The sequence below is a fragment of the Schistocerca gregaria genome, chromosome 1, assembly GCF_023897955.1.
Source record: "Schistocerca gregaria isolate iqSchGreg1 chromosome 1, iqSchGreg1.2, whole genome shotgun sequence".
Taxonomy (NCBI): domain Eukaryota; kingdom Metazoa; phylum Arthropoda; class Insecta; order Orthoptera; family Acrididae; genus Schistocerca; species Schistocerca gregaria.
This window is the reverse complement of record NC_064920.1, coordinates 766,978,444-766,999,232: the sequence shown is the minus strand read 5'-3', so window position 1 is coordinate 766,999,232 and position 20,789 is coordinate 766,978,444. Positions and strand designations below refer to the sequence as shown.

At 40.4% G+C, this 20,789-nt stretch overlaps 1 protein-coding gene across 1 annotated transcript in view; it reads left to right on the top strand.

Annotated features, from left to right (window-relative positions):
• The window catches only part of LOC126268158 (WD repeat-containing protein 74), a 116,885-nt gene that overhangs the window by 59,194 nt on the left and 36,902 nt on the right, over positions 1–20,789 (top strand). Inside the window, exons 4-5 of the mRNA XM_049973712.1 lie at positions 9,601–9,705; positions 9,802–9,941. Of these exons, the coding sequence (XP_049829669.1) occupies positions 9,601–9,705; positions 9,802–9,941 (245 nt within the window). The remainder of the gene's footprint in view (positions 1–9,600; positions 9,706–9,801; positions 9,942–20,789) is intronic.

Genomic DNA, 20,789 nt, shown 5'->3' with positions numbered 1-20,789 from the left:
AAAGCGCAGAAAGATTCGTATACAGCTTCTTTTCTGTGTTTATTTCGTAGATTTTTACTTAAATTGCGTGAGAGTTTCGTATAGGAGGCATAATTTTGAGTTTTAGTTACTGTAATCGTAAATTCAGGCAGATTGTAGCGCAGTCGTTAGGCATTTGTACAGGTTAGTTCATACATTCTTTGCGTGTTGCCCTTGCGTTATCTAGGCACGGACTCTTGTTTCAGTAACTGTTGTTCAACGTCGATTAGAATGGACAGGGACTGTGATTGCTGTGTTCGGATGACGGCTGAGTTGGCATCCCTTCACTCACAGCTGCAGGAGCCGGACTTGGGTATCACGGGATGTCAACCTCGTCCCGTCTGTCCCCAGATCGGTCTGCCGCTGTGGTTGCCCCGGTGGGGCTGAACCCTCGCTTGTGGTTGATTGGGAAGTCGTTCCAAGGCGTGGCAGACAGTGAAAGACATCCCCGGAGGCTGATTAGAAAGCCTCCCCGGTGCGTCTGACAAACACGTTTCATGTACTGTCTCTTGCTGAGCCAGATGCAGCTGCCTGCCCTGTTTCAGAGGTTGGGCTTATTGGTAGTTGGGAGCTCCAATGTTAGGCGCGTAATGGGGCCTCTTCGGGATATGGCGGCTAGAGAGGGGAAGAAATCCAGTGTGCACTCCGTGTACATTCTGGGTGGAGTTATTCCTGATGTGGAAAGGGTCCTTCCGGATGCCATGAAGAGCACAGGGTGCAGCCAGCTGCAGGTGATGGCACATGTCGGCGTTAATGATGTGTGTCACTTTGGATCTGAGGAAATTCTCTCTGGATTCCAGCAGCTATCTGATTTGGTGAAGGCTGCCGGTCTTGCTTAATGAGATAAGTCAGAGCTCACCATCTGCAGCATCATTGACAGAATCGACTGCGGACCTTGGGTGCAGAGCCGGGTGGAGGGTCTGAATCAGAGGCTCAGACGGTTTTGCGACCATGTTGGCTGCAGATTCCTTGACTTGCGCCATAGGGTGGTGGGGTTTCAGGTTCCGCTGAATAGGTCAGGAGTTCACTACACTCAGGTGGTGGCTACACGGGTAGCGGAGGCTGTGTGGCATGGACTGGGCTGTTTTTTAGGTTAGAAGGCTTCGGGAAAGTACGGGGTGGGCTGCAATGTCAAAGGGTGCATGGCAAATACAGGACGTTCTTGGATCAAGGAACAGTCAGAATTGTAGTTGTAAATTGTTGTAGTTGTGCTGGGAAAGTCCCTGAGCTTCAAGCGCTGATAGAAAGCACAGAAGCTGAAGTCGTTATAGGCTCAGAAAGCTGGCTAAAGCCTGAAATAAGATCTGCAGAAATTTTTCCAAAGTCTCAGACAGTGTTCAGGAAAGATAGATTAAGCAGAATTGGTCGTGGAGAGTTTGTGTCTGTCAGTAGTGGTATATCTTGTAGTGAAGTCGAAGTAGATATTCCGTGCGAATTGGTATGGGTGGAGGTTATACTTAACAGCCGAACTAAGTTAATAATTGGCTCCTTCTACCGACCCCCAGACTCCGATGATATAGTTGCTGAACACTTCAGAGGAAATTTGAGTCTCGTAACAAATAAATACCCCACTCATACGGTTATAGTTGGTGGAGACTTCAACCTTCCCTTGATATGTTGACAAAAATACTTGTTCAAAACCGGTGGTAGGCAGAAAACATCTTCCGAGATTGTCCTAAATGCTTTCTCCGAAAATCATTTCGAGCAGTTAGTCCACGAACCTACGCGAATTGTAAATGGTTGTGAACACACACTTGACCTTTTAGCCACAAACAATCCAGAGCTGATAGACAGCATCATGATTGATACAGGGATTGGTGATCACAAGGTTGTTGTAGCTAGGCTAAATATCATTTCTTCCAAATCCACCAGAAACAAACTCAAAATAATTTTATTTAAAAAAGCGGATAAAGTCTCAATAGAAGCCTTCCTAAGAGACAATCTCCATTCCTTCCGAACTGACTATGCAAATGTAGATGAGATGTGGCTCAAATTCATAGGTATAGTAGCAACAGCAATTGAGAGATTCATAACTAATAAATTGGTAAGAGATGAAACTGATGCCCCATGGTACACAAAACAGGTCCGAATGCTGTTGCGGAGGCAACGGAAAAAAGCATGCAAAGTTCAGAAGAATGCAAAATCCCGAAAATTGGCTAAAATTTACAGACGCGCGAAATTTGGCACGGACTTCAATGCGAGATGCCTTTAATAGGTTCCACAACGAAACATTGTCTCGAAATTTAGTAGAAAATCCGAAGTAGTTCTGGTCGTATGTAAAGTACACAAGCGGCAAGACGCAGTCAATACCTTCACTGCGCAGTGCCGCTAAAGCGGAGTTATTGAATGCAGTTTTCCGAAATTCCTTCACCAGGGAAGACAAATGGAATATTCCAGAATTTGAAACACGAACAGCTGCTAGCATGAGTTTCTTAGAAGTAGATACCTTAGGGGTTGCGAAGCAACTCAAATCGCTTGATATGGGCAAGTCTTCAGGTCCAGATTGTATACCGATTAGGTTCCTTTCAGATTACGCTGATACAATAGATCCCTACTTAGCAATCATATACAACCACTCGCTCACCGATAGATCTGTACTAGTGGTTGGCAGGAAATCGCATATCTGTTAGAAATCACAGTGATTGAGAAGTCACAGATATCACAATAACAACTTTACAAAATCTAACTGCGATTTCAGTCACAGTTAGCAGTCGCAAGTAGCATTTCACATTCAACGCCATGAGCCATCTGTTGGCCGAATTCCATACTGGTTTCTGTGATTTCAGTGACAAGTCGCGGCTAGAAGTCGCAAGTAGCAACTAAAAAGTGCATTTAACATTCTTTTCCTAGTGCCATCTGTTGAACGACGTACGTACTTCGTTATGAGAGCCTTGTGCCTCACGAGATTATAGTGCTGTGTGTGCATATGAAGGACTTATTTCATTAGTGGTACAAGTCCATTTTTGTTCATTTTGAGATACGAAGTCGTAAAGTTAAATGAGCACTGAAAAATCTGCAGTTGAGATACCAGAAATATTCAAGCATATGGCTTCTTGCTAGAAATGAACCTTTATTAATGTTTGTTTGGATCATTAATTTCAGATGCATTATAGACAGAAAAGTGGAGGTAATGGACTTGTACCACTATTGAAATAAGCCCTTCACATTATATGACGACATGCACATTCAGCATCAGTTATGGTTGGTCAAACACAGCTGTGACTCTGAATGAATTATATTAATAAGAAGCAACATTGCCTTTTTCTCCTGAAAATATTAAGTAACGTAACAAATGTGATTCTGCTTCCAGTATGACAGTTTTGGTTAATACTCCACATGCCTACAGGACTTTGCAATGTTAACACACCAGAAGTCAGACACCTGTATAAGTGTAGTGAAATGAAAACAGCATTATTGAGTCATATGAAAGCCTCACTTTTATTCCAACACAGTTCAAGACTTGGGAGAAAAGTTTTATACTTGGTGTTCTACATGGCAACTTCACACACAAGAACTTTTTGCCGACACTACTACCACCTACATAAGTAAGCTTTTCCTGTGTTACTTTCAAGTACTGCACTTAAGCTATTTCTGATTTAACTGGAAGATCTGTACTTCCCACTTTCATATCAACAGCCTCAAAATGCATATTGTAGACTTTGGGCTGCGTTACAGGTCAGTGTCACACCACAATTGTGGAGAAGGGGTGGGGGAGGGGGGCGGGATGTCACTCTCCAACTAGTGTTTACTAGTAAATAAGTAGCGGAAAATTATGGGTACAGGACGGCTTAAACATGTAGAAAATGAGATTTTCATTATTCACTCACTGTATTTAACATTTATTATTCCTTTAAAATCGCATAACAACTTCAATAAAAAAACAGTTTAATCACTCATCTGCACACTTATTTCACAATTATGTCACTTTTAAACTGCAAATCCTCTAAGAGCTGTCTTGAATCTTCACGAGTCTCTCTCAACAGCCTTGACGTGGATAGATACGTACAGCCACCAGTAATCAAGAGTCAGAACTGTGTCTGCAAAATCACAAGGATTATTAAACAATTTTTGCTGTCACTGATTACAAGCAATATAATTGACAGACTAGATTGCTAATATTTGCTGTAATGAAAGCCACTCAATAGGGTATATTTCACATTTGCAAGAACGATCTTACTGAAGTAATTAAGTCCATCAAAACACTTAGAAACTAACCTCTCGTCTTACGAAAACGGTCTAAAGACGCAGTAGAAATTTCTCCAGATCTGTTGACAATGATATTTTGAGTTATCAATTTACTGACTGAAATGTAGTTCGGGTACCTGTGAACATAACAATATGTTAGAATTCATTTTCTAAACACGAACTATTACGCTACTGTATGGCTACTTACATATTAATTACACTATTAATATTTTCACAGTTGTTTCTTTAATACATGATTAAAGCCAATGGAAGAACAAACGTAAAACTTACTTACCAATGACAGGTTTGTTGAGATATAATTTTCTGTGTGGGCAGATGTAACTTTTTCATACGGTGGTAAGTCGCAGAAATTGCAGGAATCACAGAAATCACAGAAGTAGAAGAAGTCACAGAAATCGCAGAAGTAGGAGAAATCACAGAAGTAGCAGAAGTCACAAAAATCACAGAAGTAGCAGAAGTCACAGAAATCGCGGAAGTAGCAGAAATAGCAGTGGCGGAGGGATACACGACCTACGTTCCTTAACTGCGACTCTTAACTGCGACAAATCACAGTTAAGAATAACAGATACTGAAAAGTAGCATTCACAGAAATCACTGATCGGAAAATCGCAGTTTAGCCTATCACTAATCTGTACCTACAGATTGGAAAATTGCGCAGGTCGCACCAGTGCTTAAGAAGGGTAGTAGGAGTAATCCATCGAACTACAGACCTATATCATTGACGTCGGTTTGCAGTAGGGTTTTGGAGCATATAATGTATTCAAACATTATGAATCACCTTGAAGGGAATGATCTATTAATACGTAATCAGCATGGTTTCAGAAAACATTGTTCTTGTGCAACGCAGCTAGCTATTTATTCGCACGAAGTAATGGCCGCTATCGACAGGGGATCTCAAGTTGATTCCGTATTTCTAGATTTCTGGAAAAAAGCTTTTGACACCGTTCCTCACAAGCGACTTCTAATCAAGCTGTTGGCCTATGGGGTATTGTCTCAGTTGTGCGACTGGATTCGTGATTTCGTGTCAGGAAGGACGCAGTTCGTAGTAATAGTCGGCAAATCATCGAGTAAAACTGAAGTGATATCAGGTGTTCCCCAGGGAAGCGTCCTGGGACTTCTGCTGTTCCTGATCTATATAAATGACCTGGGTGACAATCTGAGCAGTTCTCTTAGGTTTTTGCAGATGATGCTGTAATTTACCATCTAGTAAGGTCATCCGAAGACCAGTATCAGTTGCAAAGCGATTCAGAAAAGATTGCTGTATGGTGTGTCAGGTGGCGGTTGACGCTAAATAACGAAAAGTGTGAGGCGATCCACATGAGTTCCAAAAGAAATTCATTGGAATTTGATTACTCGATAAATAGTACAATTCCCTAGGCTGTCAATTCAACTAATTACCTGGGTGTTAAAATTACGAACAACTTCAGTTGGAAAGACCATATAGATAATATTGTGGGGAAGGCGAGCCAAAGGTTGCGTTTCATTGGCAGGACACTTAGAAGATGCAACAAGTCCACTAAAGAGACAGCTTACACTACACTCGTTTGTCCTCCGTTGGAAAATTGGTGCGCAGTGTGGGATCCTTACCAGGTGGGATTGACAGAGGACATCGAAAGGGTGCAGAAAAGGGCAGCTCGTTTTGTATTGTCACGTAATAGGGGAGAGTGTGGCAGATATGATAAGCAAGTTGGGATGGAAGTCATTAAAGCAAAGACATTTTTTGTCGCGGCGAGATCTATTTACGAAATTTCAATCACCAACTTTCTCTTCCAAATGCGAAAATATTTTGTTGAGCCCATCCTACATAGGTAGGAATGATCATCAAAATAAAATAAGAGAAATATGAGCTCGAACAGAAAGGTTTAGGTGTTCGTTTTTCCCGCGCGCTGTTCGGGAGTGGAATGGTAGAGAGATAGAATGATTGTGGTTCGATGAACCCTCTGCCAAGCACTTAAATGTGAACTGCAGAGTAATCATGTAGATGTAGATATAGATATAAGATGAACATCAACAAAAGCAAAAAGAGGATAATGGAATTTAGTTGAATTAAATTGGACGATGCTGAAGGAATTAGATTAGGAAATGAAACCCTTAAAGTAGTAAATGAGTTCTGCTATTTGTGGAGCAAAATAACTGATGATGGTCAAAGTAGAGAGAATATAAAATGTAGACTGGCAATAGCAAGGAAAGTGTTTCTGAAGAAGAGAAATTTGTTAGCATCTAGTATAGATTTAAGTGTCAGGAAGTCCTTTCTGAAAGTATTTGTATGGAGTGTTGCCATTTATGGAAGTGAAACATTGACGATAAATAGTTTGGACAAGAAGAGAATAGAAGCTTTAGAAATGTGGTTCTACAGAAGAATGCTGAAGATTAGATGGGTAGATCACTTAACTAATGAGGAGGTATTGAATAGAATTGGGGAGAAGAGAAATTTGTGGCACAACTTGACTAGAAGAAGGAATCGGTTGGTAGGACATATTCTGAGGCATCAAGGGATCACCAATTTAGTATTGGAGGGCAGCGTGGAGGGTAAAAATCGTAGAGGGAGACCAGGAGATGAATGCACTAAACAGATTCAGAAGGATGTAGGTTGCTGTAGGTACTGGGAGATTAAGCAGCTTGCACAGGTTAGCGTAGCAGGGAGAGCTGCAACAAACCAGTCTCTGGACTGAAGACGACGACAACAACAACAACAATAACAACAACATTTCTAAGAATCTCTCAGTTAATAAAATGTGATGAATAATGATCACATTTGACACACCTACAGAGAGAGAGAGAGAGAGAGAGAGAGAGAGAGAGAGAGAGAGAGAGAGAGAATCAGCTGTTGCTGTTGAGCTTATGTTTGTTATAACATAATTGATAATAAGGACAAAGGGAAATGTTCTCAGCATGGACTAGAGATGACTTTGATATCCAATAATTGTTTTTAAATGTTGCTATGTTATGCAATTACGCATGTCAAGTGTCACCACAGTCTGTAGAGTATATTTGTTTATACTGCTTATTAAAGTAGTTATGTTGCATGAGTTTTGTTCCTATTGATAGACTGAAATACCATGCTGTCATCAGATTCTCTGTATTGGAAAGTTTAAGAGAAGTTACTAAATGTTTATAAGGAGTTTGGTCCTTCATTCACAAAATGTAATGTGACTGTACTTCTCTTCAAAACAATCCACATTGAATAATGTCCCAAACAGGAAGTTTCCACAAAAAAAGTTCACTTCCCAGAATAATTGATCTGCCCATAGTAAAAGTGAGGCCTTTTGAACATTGTGTTGGAAGATCATCTGATTTGGTAACCTCTGACACTCATCTCTCCCACAAAATTTTTCTGTAAAACCCACAACCTTTCCTACTAATTAGTTGCTGCACTTTTATTTAATCTGTACAGTATTTTCTTAGTGGACAATATGAAAAAGCAAATGTTTCATCTTTTGTATGAATTTAAGCAATGATTTCAGGTCATCCAGTAATATAACTATTTTCTCATCACTGATGTACGTAAAGAAGACATCAGTGTGTGAATCTCTGTTTTATTTTCCTGACTTTTGACAGTTGTGTTTAAGCAGGTGTGAAATCATAAATCTTCCTCCATGTTTCCTGTCTCAACTCGTCTGAAAGTAATATTATTGTTGTGGTCCTTATTCTGAAACTGGCTTCATGCAGCTCACCATGCTAGTCTGTCTTGCGTAAGTCTCTTTATCTCTGCGTAACTACTGCAGCTGACATGAATTTGAACCTCTTTACTATAGTCAAACCTTGGACACACTACAATTTTTAGCCCACACACTTCCCTCCAATACCAAATTAATTATTAATTATGATTTTAATGACACAAATTTTTGCCCACAGTTACCATTGTTATCCATCAAAAGTGGTATTTCCTTTTTGAACACCAGTTGATGCAATGTTTCCAGTGCCATCATTCATTAGTACAAGGTACAACTTTCTCACTGTTTGGTAATATACTGAGTTTGTAATACAGACTCTCCATGGTTCTTGTTTAATGAGGCATTTTTTCTGAAAACTTCATCTTTTGCTCCAGACCTACATTGTTGCCACTGTGGACTTTTTTTCTTTCTTACTTTTCTAGACGCTGTTGTATGTTGACTTCTGCATTGGTCTTTTTACTTAAAGAACTTAGGACCTTGGAAACTGGAAATGAGCATTTGGCGTCATTGGCCGGGAGGCCCCTTGCAGGGCAGGTCCAGTCGCCTTGGTGCACGTCTTATTACATTCGACGCCACATTGGGCGACCTGCGCACCGGATGGTGATGAAATGATGATGAAGACAACACAACACCCAGTCCCTGAGCGGAGAAAATCTCCGACCCAGCCGCGAATCGAAACCGGGCCCTTAGGATGGCAATCTGTCACGCTGACAACTTAACTATCAGGGCGGACACTTAAGGACCTTATGTCAGTCTTACCATTTAATATTCAGTCTATCATTGTAATATAGGTGATGGAAAGTTTTGGCAGAATGTAAATAATTTAGGAATAAAGGTAAGCGAACAGGAGAGAAGGGGAGCACCTCCCACATCACCCAAATTCATCCCAGATTAGAGCGACTGAACCATATCCTTTGCCAACACTTCGACTATCTGTCATCATGCCCAGAAATTAAGGACTCATATGTACAAACCTCCCTGCTCCTCCTCAAATGATATTCTGATGCTCACTCAACCTACACAATATTCTGGTCCATCCTATGCTGATCCCATGCCACATGGTTCATGTCACTGTCGAGACCAAGCTGCATGACCTGCCTGGTTCCCTCACCCAGCACATCCTACTCCAACCCATCACAGGCTTATCCTATCGTGTCAGAAGCAAGGCCAACTGTTAAAGAGGCCATGACATATATCAGCCCTGCTGCAACTTCTGAATAGCATTTTTGTGGGCATGGCCACCAACCAACTAGCCACTCAAATAAATGGCCAATGCCAAACTGTGGCCAAGAGCAGACAATATGCCCTTGAGCACAACATGCTTGATTTCAATGGCTACTTCAAAACCTGTGTTATCTGTCTACTTCCCCTCAGCACTAACTTTTGTGAACTACTTAGCTGGGATTTATCCGTACAGCATATCCTTCATGCCCGTAATCTTCCTGGTCTCAGTCTCCACTGTGTGGTTGAGCATTTGAGGGGGAGGGGTGGGAGCTGTCACCCTTGCACGTGACACAACACTTTTACAGTTCGGTGAGTTGTTACCTTTACTCCTCAATTATTTACTATATGTGATGTGACATACATTTACTCAAGAGGATAGCAGACTGTAACTCACTACACTATCTTTTGTCTGTCTGTTCTTAGTAGATTCACCTTTTGCAATCCTAACAATTAGTGTAATATACTTACTGCTTTTTAGGTAAGAAAGAATGAGCTTGAGCTGCAAGTTCCAATTTGGCCATCTGATCTTGTTTTTCTACCAGATGGTGACCGCAGTGTGGCTGTTTGTACAAAATATGGACAGGTAAACAATTAAGCTCTTGTTATACTAATTTTAAAAACTGCAATTCTGTTTGTTTTGCACTTCATCAAATTCACTATTACTATATATGATTTGCAGGTACGTCTTTATGACACAAAAGGGCCAGCAAAACGACCAGTACTCAGTGTTGATATTCCACTGGGAAGTCTTCCCTCTAAGTCCTCTATTGGGAGAGAAATGTGCAGCCTTACATGCATGTCATCTACCATGAAGGACAGGTAGGAAGAATAACAACTAAATATATGTCACTTTACTACATAGAAATCTTTAGGTTACTGTCAGTTGGTGTCTTTATCATTTTTAACACTACATCGTATTGGAATAGAGCATGCGCTAAGAAAAAAAAATTCAAAACAGTTAATGAAAAGAGTGATGTCATAAGTACTAATTTAAACCATGTTTTCCCTAAAGTCAGCAATACTAATCAGTACTCAATATATATTATAAAAATAAATGTACAGTTTGTGTGCTGTGAAAACTCAAGAAACTAGTCCTGGTACAATCAGGGGAGTTATATGGTGTGGTAGCCCCCTATGCTCCATCCATTTTTATCTGATGGTCTTGCTTTTGAAGATATAAGCGCTGGGAAGTTTCACCCTGTAGATATTTCTAGAACACTCTAGATCATTCGACAGCATTCCACAACATTCCAGAATGTTCCAAAATGATCCGGAATGTTTAGGAATACTCTGGAACATTTGGGAAGATTCCAGAATGTTTGGGAACATCCAAGAACATTGTGGAACATTCCAGAACACTCTCAAATGTTTTGGAATGGTGTGAAACAGTGTGGACCATTCAAAGCCATTTTGGTATGTTCTGAAATTTGCCGCTGGTGGTGCTACCACCCATTGGTAGGGGTATATAGAGCAAGTCCCATCATGGGTTCAACATCAGTTTCTTATCAATGACGAAGGAAGGAACCAAAAAAGTAATGCAGTGAGTGAATAAAAACAAACAACGAAGTGTGAGTAGTCAAAGTGGCAGAGTGACTGAATATAAATCGAAAATGAAATGTGAAAAATGTATAAAGTGTACTTGTTAATAAAAAGTTGATTTGATTTTTATTTTAGACAATACACAAATGTAAAAGAGGAGGAGATCTTGCTAGTTCTGTAGCAAAATGGCAGTAACTAAAAGAACAGAGAAAAATGAGACAGATGAAGAGTGTGAAGCACATTTAGCAAAAAAATGAAACGGATGCTCATTTACATTTCCAACAAGCGACAATGACCACCATGAGAAGCAGAGAAACTAAAGAATGACAAAATGAATGGTTTGAAGAACCAAGAATTATAACACAATCTTACAATAAACAATAGCGAACTCAAGCCATCCACGAAAATATCACCCTACAAGAAATGCAGACGAGGACAAGCTATCAGTACAACCTAACAAATGAAGCATTCCACTACAGCCCAACAAAAGAATGTAACAAACACAAACACATTGTAATTGGAAAAAACATATGACATCTGCCAGTTTTGCAATGTGAAAAAAAAAAAAAATCAGTAGAGAAACACAAGGCCTCTGTTGCATGAAAGGAAAAATTCGATTATCACCACTAGAAGCACCTTCACAGGAAGTTTTACATTACATGACCAGGGAAACTGCAAAATCAAAACACTAGCTTCAGAATATAAAAGCTTACAACATCTGCTTCCAAATGACTTCTTTTGGTGTCACTTCGATCAACATTAATAAAGATGGTTTTTCTAAAAAAAATTTCCCCCCGTCCAAGGACAAATCTATCACAACATGATGTCATTACTACCATTATCCTATCCAATGAAGACCATATATTTCTGCAAGTATATTTAATCAGAAATGAAGAAACAGCAGTTGATCAACGATGCACAAATATGAATGGACTGACAAGAGTAGTAAACCAAGATCTACAGAGGATCTTACACAGATACAATAAACTGATTCACATTTTCAAAACAGCACTAGCCCGAATGATTTCTGATGACTATAAAGTTATAAGCCGAGCCAACTAAAGACCACTCAGAGAACATAAACATTGATTTAATGCTCCTCAGATAGACGAAGTCACTATCATAATTGTGGACAATGAAAACATAAGCCATGACATAATTGTACAGTGAAGAAGAGGAGGACTACAACGCATTGCAGAAACATGCGGTTTGTATGGTGCCCTCCAATATCCATTAGTATTTCTGCATGGAGAGGATGGATGTCATTGTAATATGAAATAAATCCAAGCTGTAACAGGTGTAGAAACAAACAAAGAAGTCACTTCCAAGGAGTTCTATGCTTACTGCTTAATGATCAGAGGCAATGAAACATACAATCACATTCTCAGCACTTGCCATTTATTCCAACAATTCCTGGAAGATATGTATGCAAAAATAGAAGTTGAATGGATACTTAAGACAAGACTGGATCACAAGGAACTACACATGGAAGAATACATCTACCTTCGAGGTTCAATCATAACTGAAGGAAACATTGATGACATTGGAACAATGGTAATCTTACTCTCATCATATGTAGGAAGTCCAAGACATGCACAAATACATTCAATATGCAATGACGTACATAAGAAAATATGGACGACATGACTTCTCCATAACACTTACATGCAACTCTTTGTGGGCATAAATCAAAGTACATCTAAGATACAGACAAGCCCCTATGCATTGACACGGCATAATATCCCAATTTTTCCGACAAAAACAAATAAGATTTATTGATGTCACCATGAAATACTACAGCTTTGGAGCTGTTAAATGCTGGATGTAAACAATCAGATGGCACAAATGAGGACTGGCTCATTCATCTCTTATGGCTGCATCACAGAATTCATCCCACAGATATTTACAAAATAATCCAAGCTGAATTTCTCAATTCACGAGAAGATCCAGAACTATATGACATAGTAGTAAATAACATGATTCTTGGACCATGCAGGCCATTAAAACCCCATCTCACAATGTATGAGTGATGTCAAATGTACAAAAAAATATGCCACACCACTACTGGACGAGACAAAAATTGGGGTTAATGGCTATGCCAAATAAAGAAGATAACTACCTGAAAACAGTGGCTTCACAGCAAAATATGAATACAAGGCAGCAATGAACTGGAAATAGCTATCGTTGGGTAGTACCATATAACACAGTACTTTCCAAAACATTCCAAACACAGATAAACATAGAATCTGCAGTTCAGTGAAATCCATCAAATATTTCTGTATATGAACAAAGGCAGTGACATAGCTGTGTTTCAAATAGCCAAAGACAGTGAACAACAAAATAGAAATGATGAGATCCTCTTGTACCAAATAGGAAGATACATCACCAGTAACGAAGCAGCTTGGCCAATTTTTGGTTTTCTCATATAAGAATGTGAACCAGCTGTGCAACATCGAGCTGTACGTTCGGACAATGGACAGAGAATTTACTTCATAAAAGACATTGCCAGAAAAATTACAATTGAACAACCCCAAAACACAACATTAAAAGCTTTTCACCAGTGTGCCAAATGGAGCCTTTCGCAAAAACATTATAGTAATGTCAACATCCCTACTATCATACATGGAACACAACAAGAAGAATCTTTCAACAACAAAAACAAGGAATTTCAGTAGAAGATCATCCAGTAATATTGATAGCCATCACCATAACCCAAGTATACACTGTACATCTGAACAACACAAAATTTTCTACCTCCAGACATTGCCACATGAAATACAGGAACTAACAAGTTTCACAGATCTCAAGACTGTTGATGGTTACCCGTGCCAGACATACAGAGAAGCGTGCCAATACTTAGGACTACCGGAAAACAACCACCACTGGGTATTAACACTACAGGAAGCCTCATTCATAGCCTCAGCAGAACAAATGAGAGACTTATTCACCATAATTCGAACTACATGTAACCCATCAAATCCAAAACATCTGTGGGACTCCTTCAAAGAGAATATGATGATGCCATACTGTACCAAATCCAACAAGCTCATGCTGAACTAGCCATCGAACTCAGTGGTGGCATCTTCAATGAAACACTCATTTGCCTAGAAGATAAATGTTTTATAACTAAGCAACCAGAATGTAGTACAACTTTTGGGATGCAAGCACCAAAGAAAGGTGTGATAAGTGTGCTACACTTCAAAATTACAAAAGAAAAAAGCTACATCATCAATGAACTACTTCAGTACATTGCTCACAACAAACCACTCCTCAGTGACAATAAAAATGAAATTTGCAGCATTATCATGGACTGAACCGACAACAACACTGACGGGATTATTTCCTTAGTTGCACCAGGCGGCACTGGGAATTTTTTTTTAAAATAAATCTTAAATCTATTGCTGATGGAAATACACGGTAAACAGCATATCACAGTTGCACTGGCATAATCCAGCATTGCAGCCACACTTGCGGAAGGAGGACAAACTGTCCATTCCACCCTACAACTGCCATGGAATATAGCTGAAGAACAATTCCCGGTATGTAAAATCTCAAGAGCATCTGGATTGGGTGAAATTTTATAGCAAGCTAAAATTATCTCGTGGGACAAATGCACAATGGGGTCTCAGCAAAGAATACATGTCTAATGTTGATAAGCTTTTGCTCCTACAGCTGGAAGAGCATACTCTAGGTAAGAATAGATGACATTGTATGTATGAGGTCTGTTCAGAGAATTCTGAAACTTCGTCCACAAAATTGTTCTACACTTACCTTTTAATTATTGTACATATGTCCTTTGAAATACTCTGTCAAAATTGATATACTGCTCCCAACTTCGTTTCCACTTTGGGAAGCAGTCTTCGTACACCTCTTTCTGGATTGTGCAAAGTACCATTTACAAATTTTCTTTTATCTCATCTGTTGTTGCAAATCTTCATCCTTTCAACATGGTTTTCAACTCTGGAAATAAAAAATGGTCTGCAGGGGCCAGGTCTGGAGAGTAAAGAGGATGAGGCAGCACAATGATTTCGTTTCTTGTGCAGTATTCACACCCCAACAAGGATGAATGTGCAGGTGTATTATCACGATGCAAGAATCATGAACTGTCTCGCCATATTTCAGGCTGTTTCCTTCTCATAGACATAACGTGTCCTGATAGTACCACAGATTAACAGTTTGTCCCTATGGCTTCAATGATGAACTAATCCTTCAAAATCAAAGAAAACCATCAGGATGGCTTCGACATCTGACCTGACCTGATGTGCTTTTTTTGGCCATGGACAACCTTTTCTAACTCGATGTGAAGAGTGAACTTTGGTTTCAACATCATAAGTGTAGACCCACATCTCATCACCAATTATATTTCTCTTAAGGAACATCTCACTCTCATTTGCACGATCCAAAAGCTTGTCACAGATTCTGAAGCAGAGGTCTTCCTTTTCTTGACTCATGAGCCGTTGAGTGAACTTGGCAGCAACACAATATGTTCCAAGGAGCTGTGTTAAGTTTCATGACATGATCCAATTGAAATGTTACATTCTTCTGCAATCTCTTGGGCAGTCAGTCTTCAATTGGCATGGAAATTTTGTTGTCATTCCTGACACGAGTGTAATTGGTAGATGTCTAAGGGCCTCCTGAACGAATGTCATCTTTAAATTCCATCCAGCCGTTTTAAACTATGTGAACCATTCGTGAAACCGAGTAGGCTTAAGCACTCATCATCATAAGCTTCCTACATCATTTGATGTGTTTCTGTAAAGGTTTTCTTGAGTTTTACACTAAATTTAGGGCAGACACATTGCTTCTCTAACTCTGAAACTTGATGTTCGCAAACTATATGACACAATGTTCTACTCAATGCACCATTGAACAATACCTAACAGACATACAACAATGAGACTCCTGACAGATACACATTAAACACAGGCATGTGCAGAGGTATCGACCACATTTCGCTCCAACACACCATTGGCGCGAATTTACGAATATTCTGGAATGTTTTAAACAGACATCATATTTTCCCTGCAATACCTTATTGGTTGTGGTAATTCTCCGTCTGAGCATTTTATTTAACATGCCAGTAACTTCTTATACACCTGAATTTTTCTTAGACTTTAGGTACTACAGCCATTTGATCCATATCTCATTTGTGTGACATAGCACATTGATGTCAATCAATCAATTTACATTCTGTTTTACATAATCTTCATCCACATTTGTACACTGTGGAACACCATATGCTTTCAGGCAATGAAATAATATCTCTGTAGGACCCACCCATCAGGATGTAACATAATTCATGTTAATGAGTCCACATACAACTTAAACATTGGTATTGTTGTACAGCTTGCATCAGCCCTGGTTACAGAACTGCTCTAATAATGTAACATTTATAGATTTTTTTGTTGTATTCAGAATCTGCTGCACGAGATTCATGTCACAGAACACAAATAATAAAATGCTATTTCACAAACATAAAAAGTGAAAGAAGGTATATTGTATGGCACCAGTATACAATCCCACAATTTCTATGTTTCTTGTCAAGGTGTACACTGAAGTGCCAAAGAAACTGGTATGGGCATGCATAATGAAATATAGAGATCTGTAAACAGGCATAATATGCTGCTGCGATTGGCAATGCCTATATAAGACAACAACTGTCTGGTGCAGCTGTTAGATCCGTTACTGTTCCTGCAATGGCAGGTTATCAAGATTTAAGTGAGTTTGAACGTGGAGTTATAGCCGGTATATGAGCAATGGGACTCAGCATCTTTGAGTTAGTGATGAAGGAGTGTACCATGAATATCAGGAATCCGGTAAAACGTCATCTCTCCGACATTGCTGTGGCCAGAGAAAGATCCTGCAAGAACAGGACCAACTCTGACTGACAAATTTCTGCAGATTTCAATGCTGGGCCACTAATAAGTGTCAGCGTGCGAACCGTTTTACATAATATCATCAATATGGGCTTTCGGAGCCGAAGGCCCGCTCTTGTACCCTTGACGACAGCACGACTCATAGCTTTATGCTTCACCTGACCTGTAAACACCAACGTTGGACTGTCAATGACTATAAACATACTGAAACTTCCTGGCAGATTAAAACTGTGTGCCCGACCGAGACTCGAACTCGGGACCTTTGCCTTTCGCGGGCGTGAGTCGTGCTTCGGTAGCTCAGTTGGTAGAGCACTTGCCCGCGAAAGGCAAAGGTCCCGAGTTCGAGTCTCGGTCGGGCACACAGTTTTAATCTGCCAGGAAGTTTCATATCAGCGCACACTCCGCTGCAGAGTGAAAATCTCATTCTGGAAACATTCCCCACGCTGTGGCTAAGCCATGTCTCCACAGTATCCTTTCTTTCAGGAGTGCTAGTTCTGCATGTTTGCCAGAAGAGCTTCTGTAAAGTTTGGAAGGTAGGAGACGGATACTGGCAGAAGTAAAGCTGTGAGTACCGGGCGTGAGTCGTGCTTCGGTAGCTTAGTTGGTAGAGCACTTGCCCGCGAAAGGCAAAGGTCCCGAGTTCGAGTCTCGGTCGGGCACACAGTTTTAATCTGCCAGGAAGTTTCATATCAGCGCACACTCCGCTGCAGAGTGAAAATCTCATTCTATAAACATACTGCCTAGTTGGATGAGTCTCATTTCAAATTGAATCAAGCGGATGTATGTGCACGGGTATGGAGACAACCTCATGAATCCATGGACCCTGCACGTCAGCAGGGAACTGTTCAAGCTGGTTGAGTCTCTGTAATGGTGTGGTGCATGTGCAGTTGGAGTGATATGGGACCCCTGATATGTATAGATATGACTCTGACATGTGATATGTATGTAAACATTCTGTCTGGTCACCTACATCCATTCATGTCCATTGTGCATTTGGACAGACTTGGGCAATTCCAATAGGACAATGTGACTGCTCTCACATCCAGAATTGCTACAGAGTGGTTTCAGGAACACTCTTCTGAATTTAAACCCTTCCGCTGGCCACCAAATTCCCCAGACAGGAACATTATTGAGAATATCTGGGACGCCTTGCAACATACTGTTCAGAGATCTATTCCCCCCCCCCCCCCCCCCCCCTCCAATACTCTTATGGATGTATGGGCAGCCCTGCAGGATTTGTGGTATCAGTTCCCTCCAGCACTACTTCAGACATTATTTGAGTTCATGCCACATTGTGTTGCAGCACTTCTTTGTGCTCGCAAGGGCCTTACACAATATTAGGCAGGTGTGCCAGTTTCTTTGGCTCTTCAGTGTAGATACCAAACATTATGATATTCTGTATCGTTATGGTTTCACGATACCATATACTCTCTCATTGCATGCTGTTTCATTTATTTTCTTTTACTTCTTCTACATTGCACTGTTTGCGTATGAACAATGCGCCTTGTTGCAATGGGGCAGTGATACGGCCGTATTGTATGTGCAACTAACCCAGGGAATAGAGAGAAGGGACCAGACTGACATGATTACACTGACCTGATAAGAAATCCTGTTCTTCCTGCCACTCCACTTTATTAACTCCTGCTATATCTAACCTCAAATTATCCATTTTCATTTTAAGTTCTTTAATGTACGTGTCCAATTAAAGGAGCTAACATTCCACATTCTGACCCATAGAATACCCCTTGAGTAGTCCCCACTCAGTTATCCAAGTTTACTATTATATCTCTGGAATATTTTACCATTGAGGATGCCATCATAATTAAGCCATACAGTAGAGCCGCATATCCTTGGGAAATATGACAGCTGTAGTTTCCCCTTGCTTTCATCCATTCGCAGTAACAACCTAGGATGGACATGTTGGGTAATGTTACGAGGCCAGGTTAGCCAGTCATACAGACAAGGTTGTTGCCCCTCTTCAGGATCCACATCTTTGTCTCACCTCTACACGGTAACACCTTTGATGTGGTTGTACCTACATTATGGCTATCTGGAGGCTGTGATAGAAATTGTACAGAAACCAGGCTGCAACTATAAGGGTTGAAGAACATGAAAGGGAGGCAGTGGTCGAGAAGGGAGTGAGGGAGGGATGGTGCTTATCCCCCATGTTATTCAGTCTGTACATTGAGAAGCAACTAAAGAAACCAAGGAGATATCTGGAAAGATTATAGTTTAGGGAGAATAGAGAAAAATATTAAAGTGTTGCTGATGATATTGTAATTCTGCCAGAGACAGCAAATGACTTGCAAAATAACTTGAGCAGAGTGAATAGTGTCTTCAAAAGAGGCTGCAAGATGAAGATTTAAAAAAATAACAAAACAATAATATTGGAATGTATTCTAATTAAATCAGATGATGATGAAGGGATTTGATTAGGAAATGAGATATTAAAGAAGTAGAGGACTTTTGCTGTTAGGGGAGTAAAATTATTAATGATGGTAGAAATAAAGAGGATGTAAAATCAGGTTTGCAGTAACAAGGAAAGCTTTTTTGAAAAGTAGAAATTTATTAGTTGTTGTTGTTGCGGTCTTCAGTCCTGAGACTGGTTTGATGCAGCTCTCCATGCTACTCTATCCTGTGCAAGCTTCTTCATCTCCCAGTACCTACTGCAACATACATGCTTCTGAATCTGCTTAGAGTATTCATCTCTTGGTCTCCCTCTATGATTTTTACCCTCCACGCTGCCCTCCAATACCAAATTGGTGATCCCTTGATGCCTCAGAACATGTCCTACTAACCGATCCCTTCTTCTAGTCAAGTTGTACCACAAACTTCTCTTCCCCCCCCCCCCCCCCCCCCCCCTCCCAATCCTATTCAATACTTCCTCATTGACACCGTTCCTCACAAGCGACTTCTAATCCAGCTGCGGAGCTATGGGGTATCGTCTCAGTTGTGCGACTGGATTCGTGATTTCCTGTCAGGAAGGTCGCAGTTCGTAGTAATAGACGGCAAATCATCGAGTAAAACTGAAGTGATATCAGGTGTTCCCCAGGGAAGCGTCCTGGGACCTCTACTGTTCCTGATCTATATAAATGACCTGGGCGACAATCTGAGCAGTTCTCTTAGACTGTTCGCAGATGATGCTGTAATTTACCGTCTATTTAGGTCATCCGAAGACCAGTATCAGCTGCAAAGCGATTTAGAAAAGATTGCTGTATGGTGTGTCAGGTGGCAGTTGACGCTAAATAACGAAAAGTGTGAGATGATCCACATGAGTTCCAAAAGAAATCCGTTGGAATTCGATTACTCGATAAATAGTACAATTCTCAAGGCTGTCAATTCAACTAAGTACCTGGGTGTTAAAATTACGAACAACTTCAGTTGGAAGGACCACATAGATAATATTGTCGGGAAGGCGAGCCAAAGGTTGCGTTTCATTGGCAGGACACTTAGAAGATGCATCAAGTCCACTAAAGAGACAGCTTATACTACACTCGTTCGTCCTCTGTTAGAATATTGCTGCGCGGTGTGGGATCCTTACCAGGTGGGATTATCGGTGGACATCGAAAGGGTGCAAAAAAGGGCAGCTCGTTTTGTATTATCGCGTTATAGGGGAGAGAGTGTGGCAGATATGATACACGAGTTGGGATGGAAGTCATTACAGCATAGACGTTTTTCGTCGCGGCGAGACCTTTTTACGAAATTTCAGTCACCAACTCTCTCTTCCGAATGCGAAAATATTTTGTTGAGCCCAACCTACATAGGTAGGAATGATCATCAAAATAAAATAAGAGAAATCAGAGCTCGAACAGAAAGGTTTAGGTGCTCGTTTTTCCCCCGTGCTGTTCGGGAGTGGAATAGTAGAGAGATAGTATGATTGTGGTTCGATGAACCCTCTGCCAAGCACTTAAATGTGAATTGCAGAGTAGTCATGTAGATGTAGATGTATTTGTGTGATCTACCCATCTAATCTTCAGCATTCTTCTGTAGCACCACATTTCAAAAGCTTCTATTCTCTTCTTGTCCAAACTATTTATCGTCAAAATTTCACTTCCATAGATGGCAACACTCCATACAAATACTTTCAGAAATGACTTCCTGACACTTAAATCTGAACTAGATGTTAACAAATTTCTCTTCTTCAGAAACGCTTTCCTTGCTATTGCCAGTCTACATTTTATATCCTCTCTACTTCGACCATCATCAGTTATTTTGCTCCCCAAATAGCAAAACTCCTTTACTACTTTTAGTG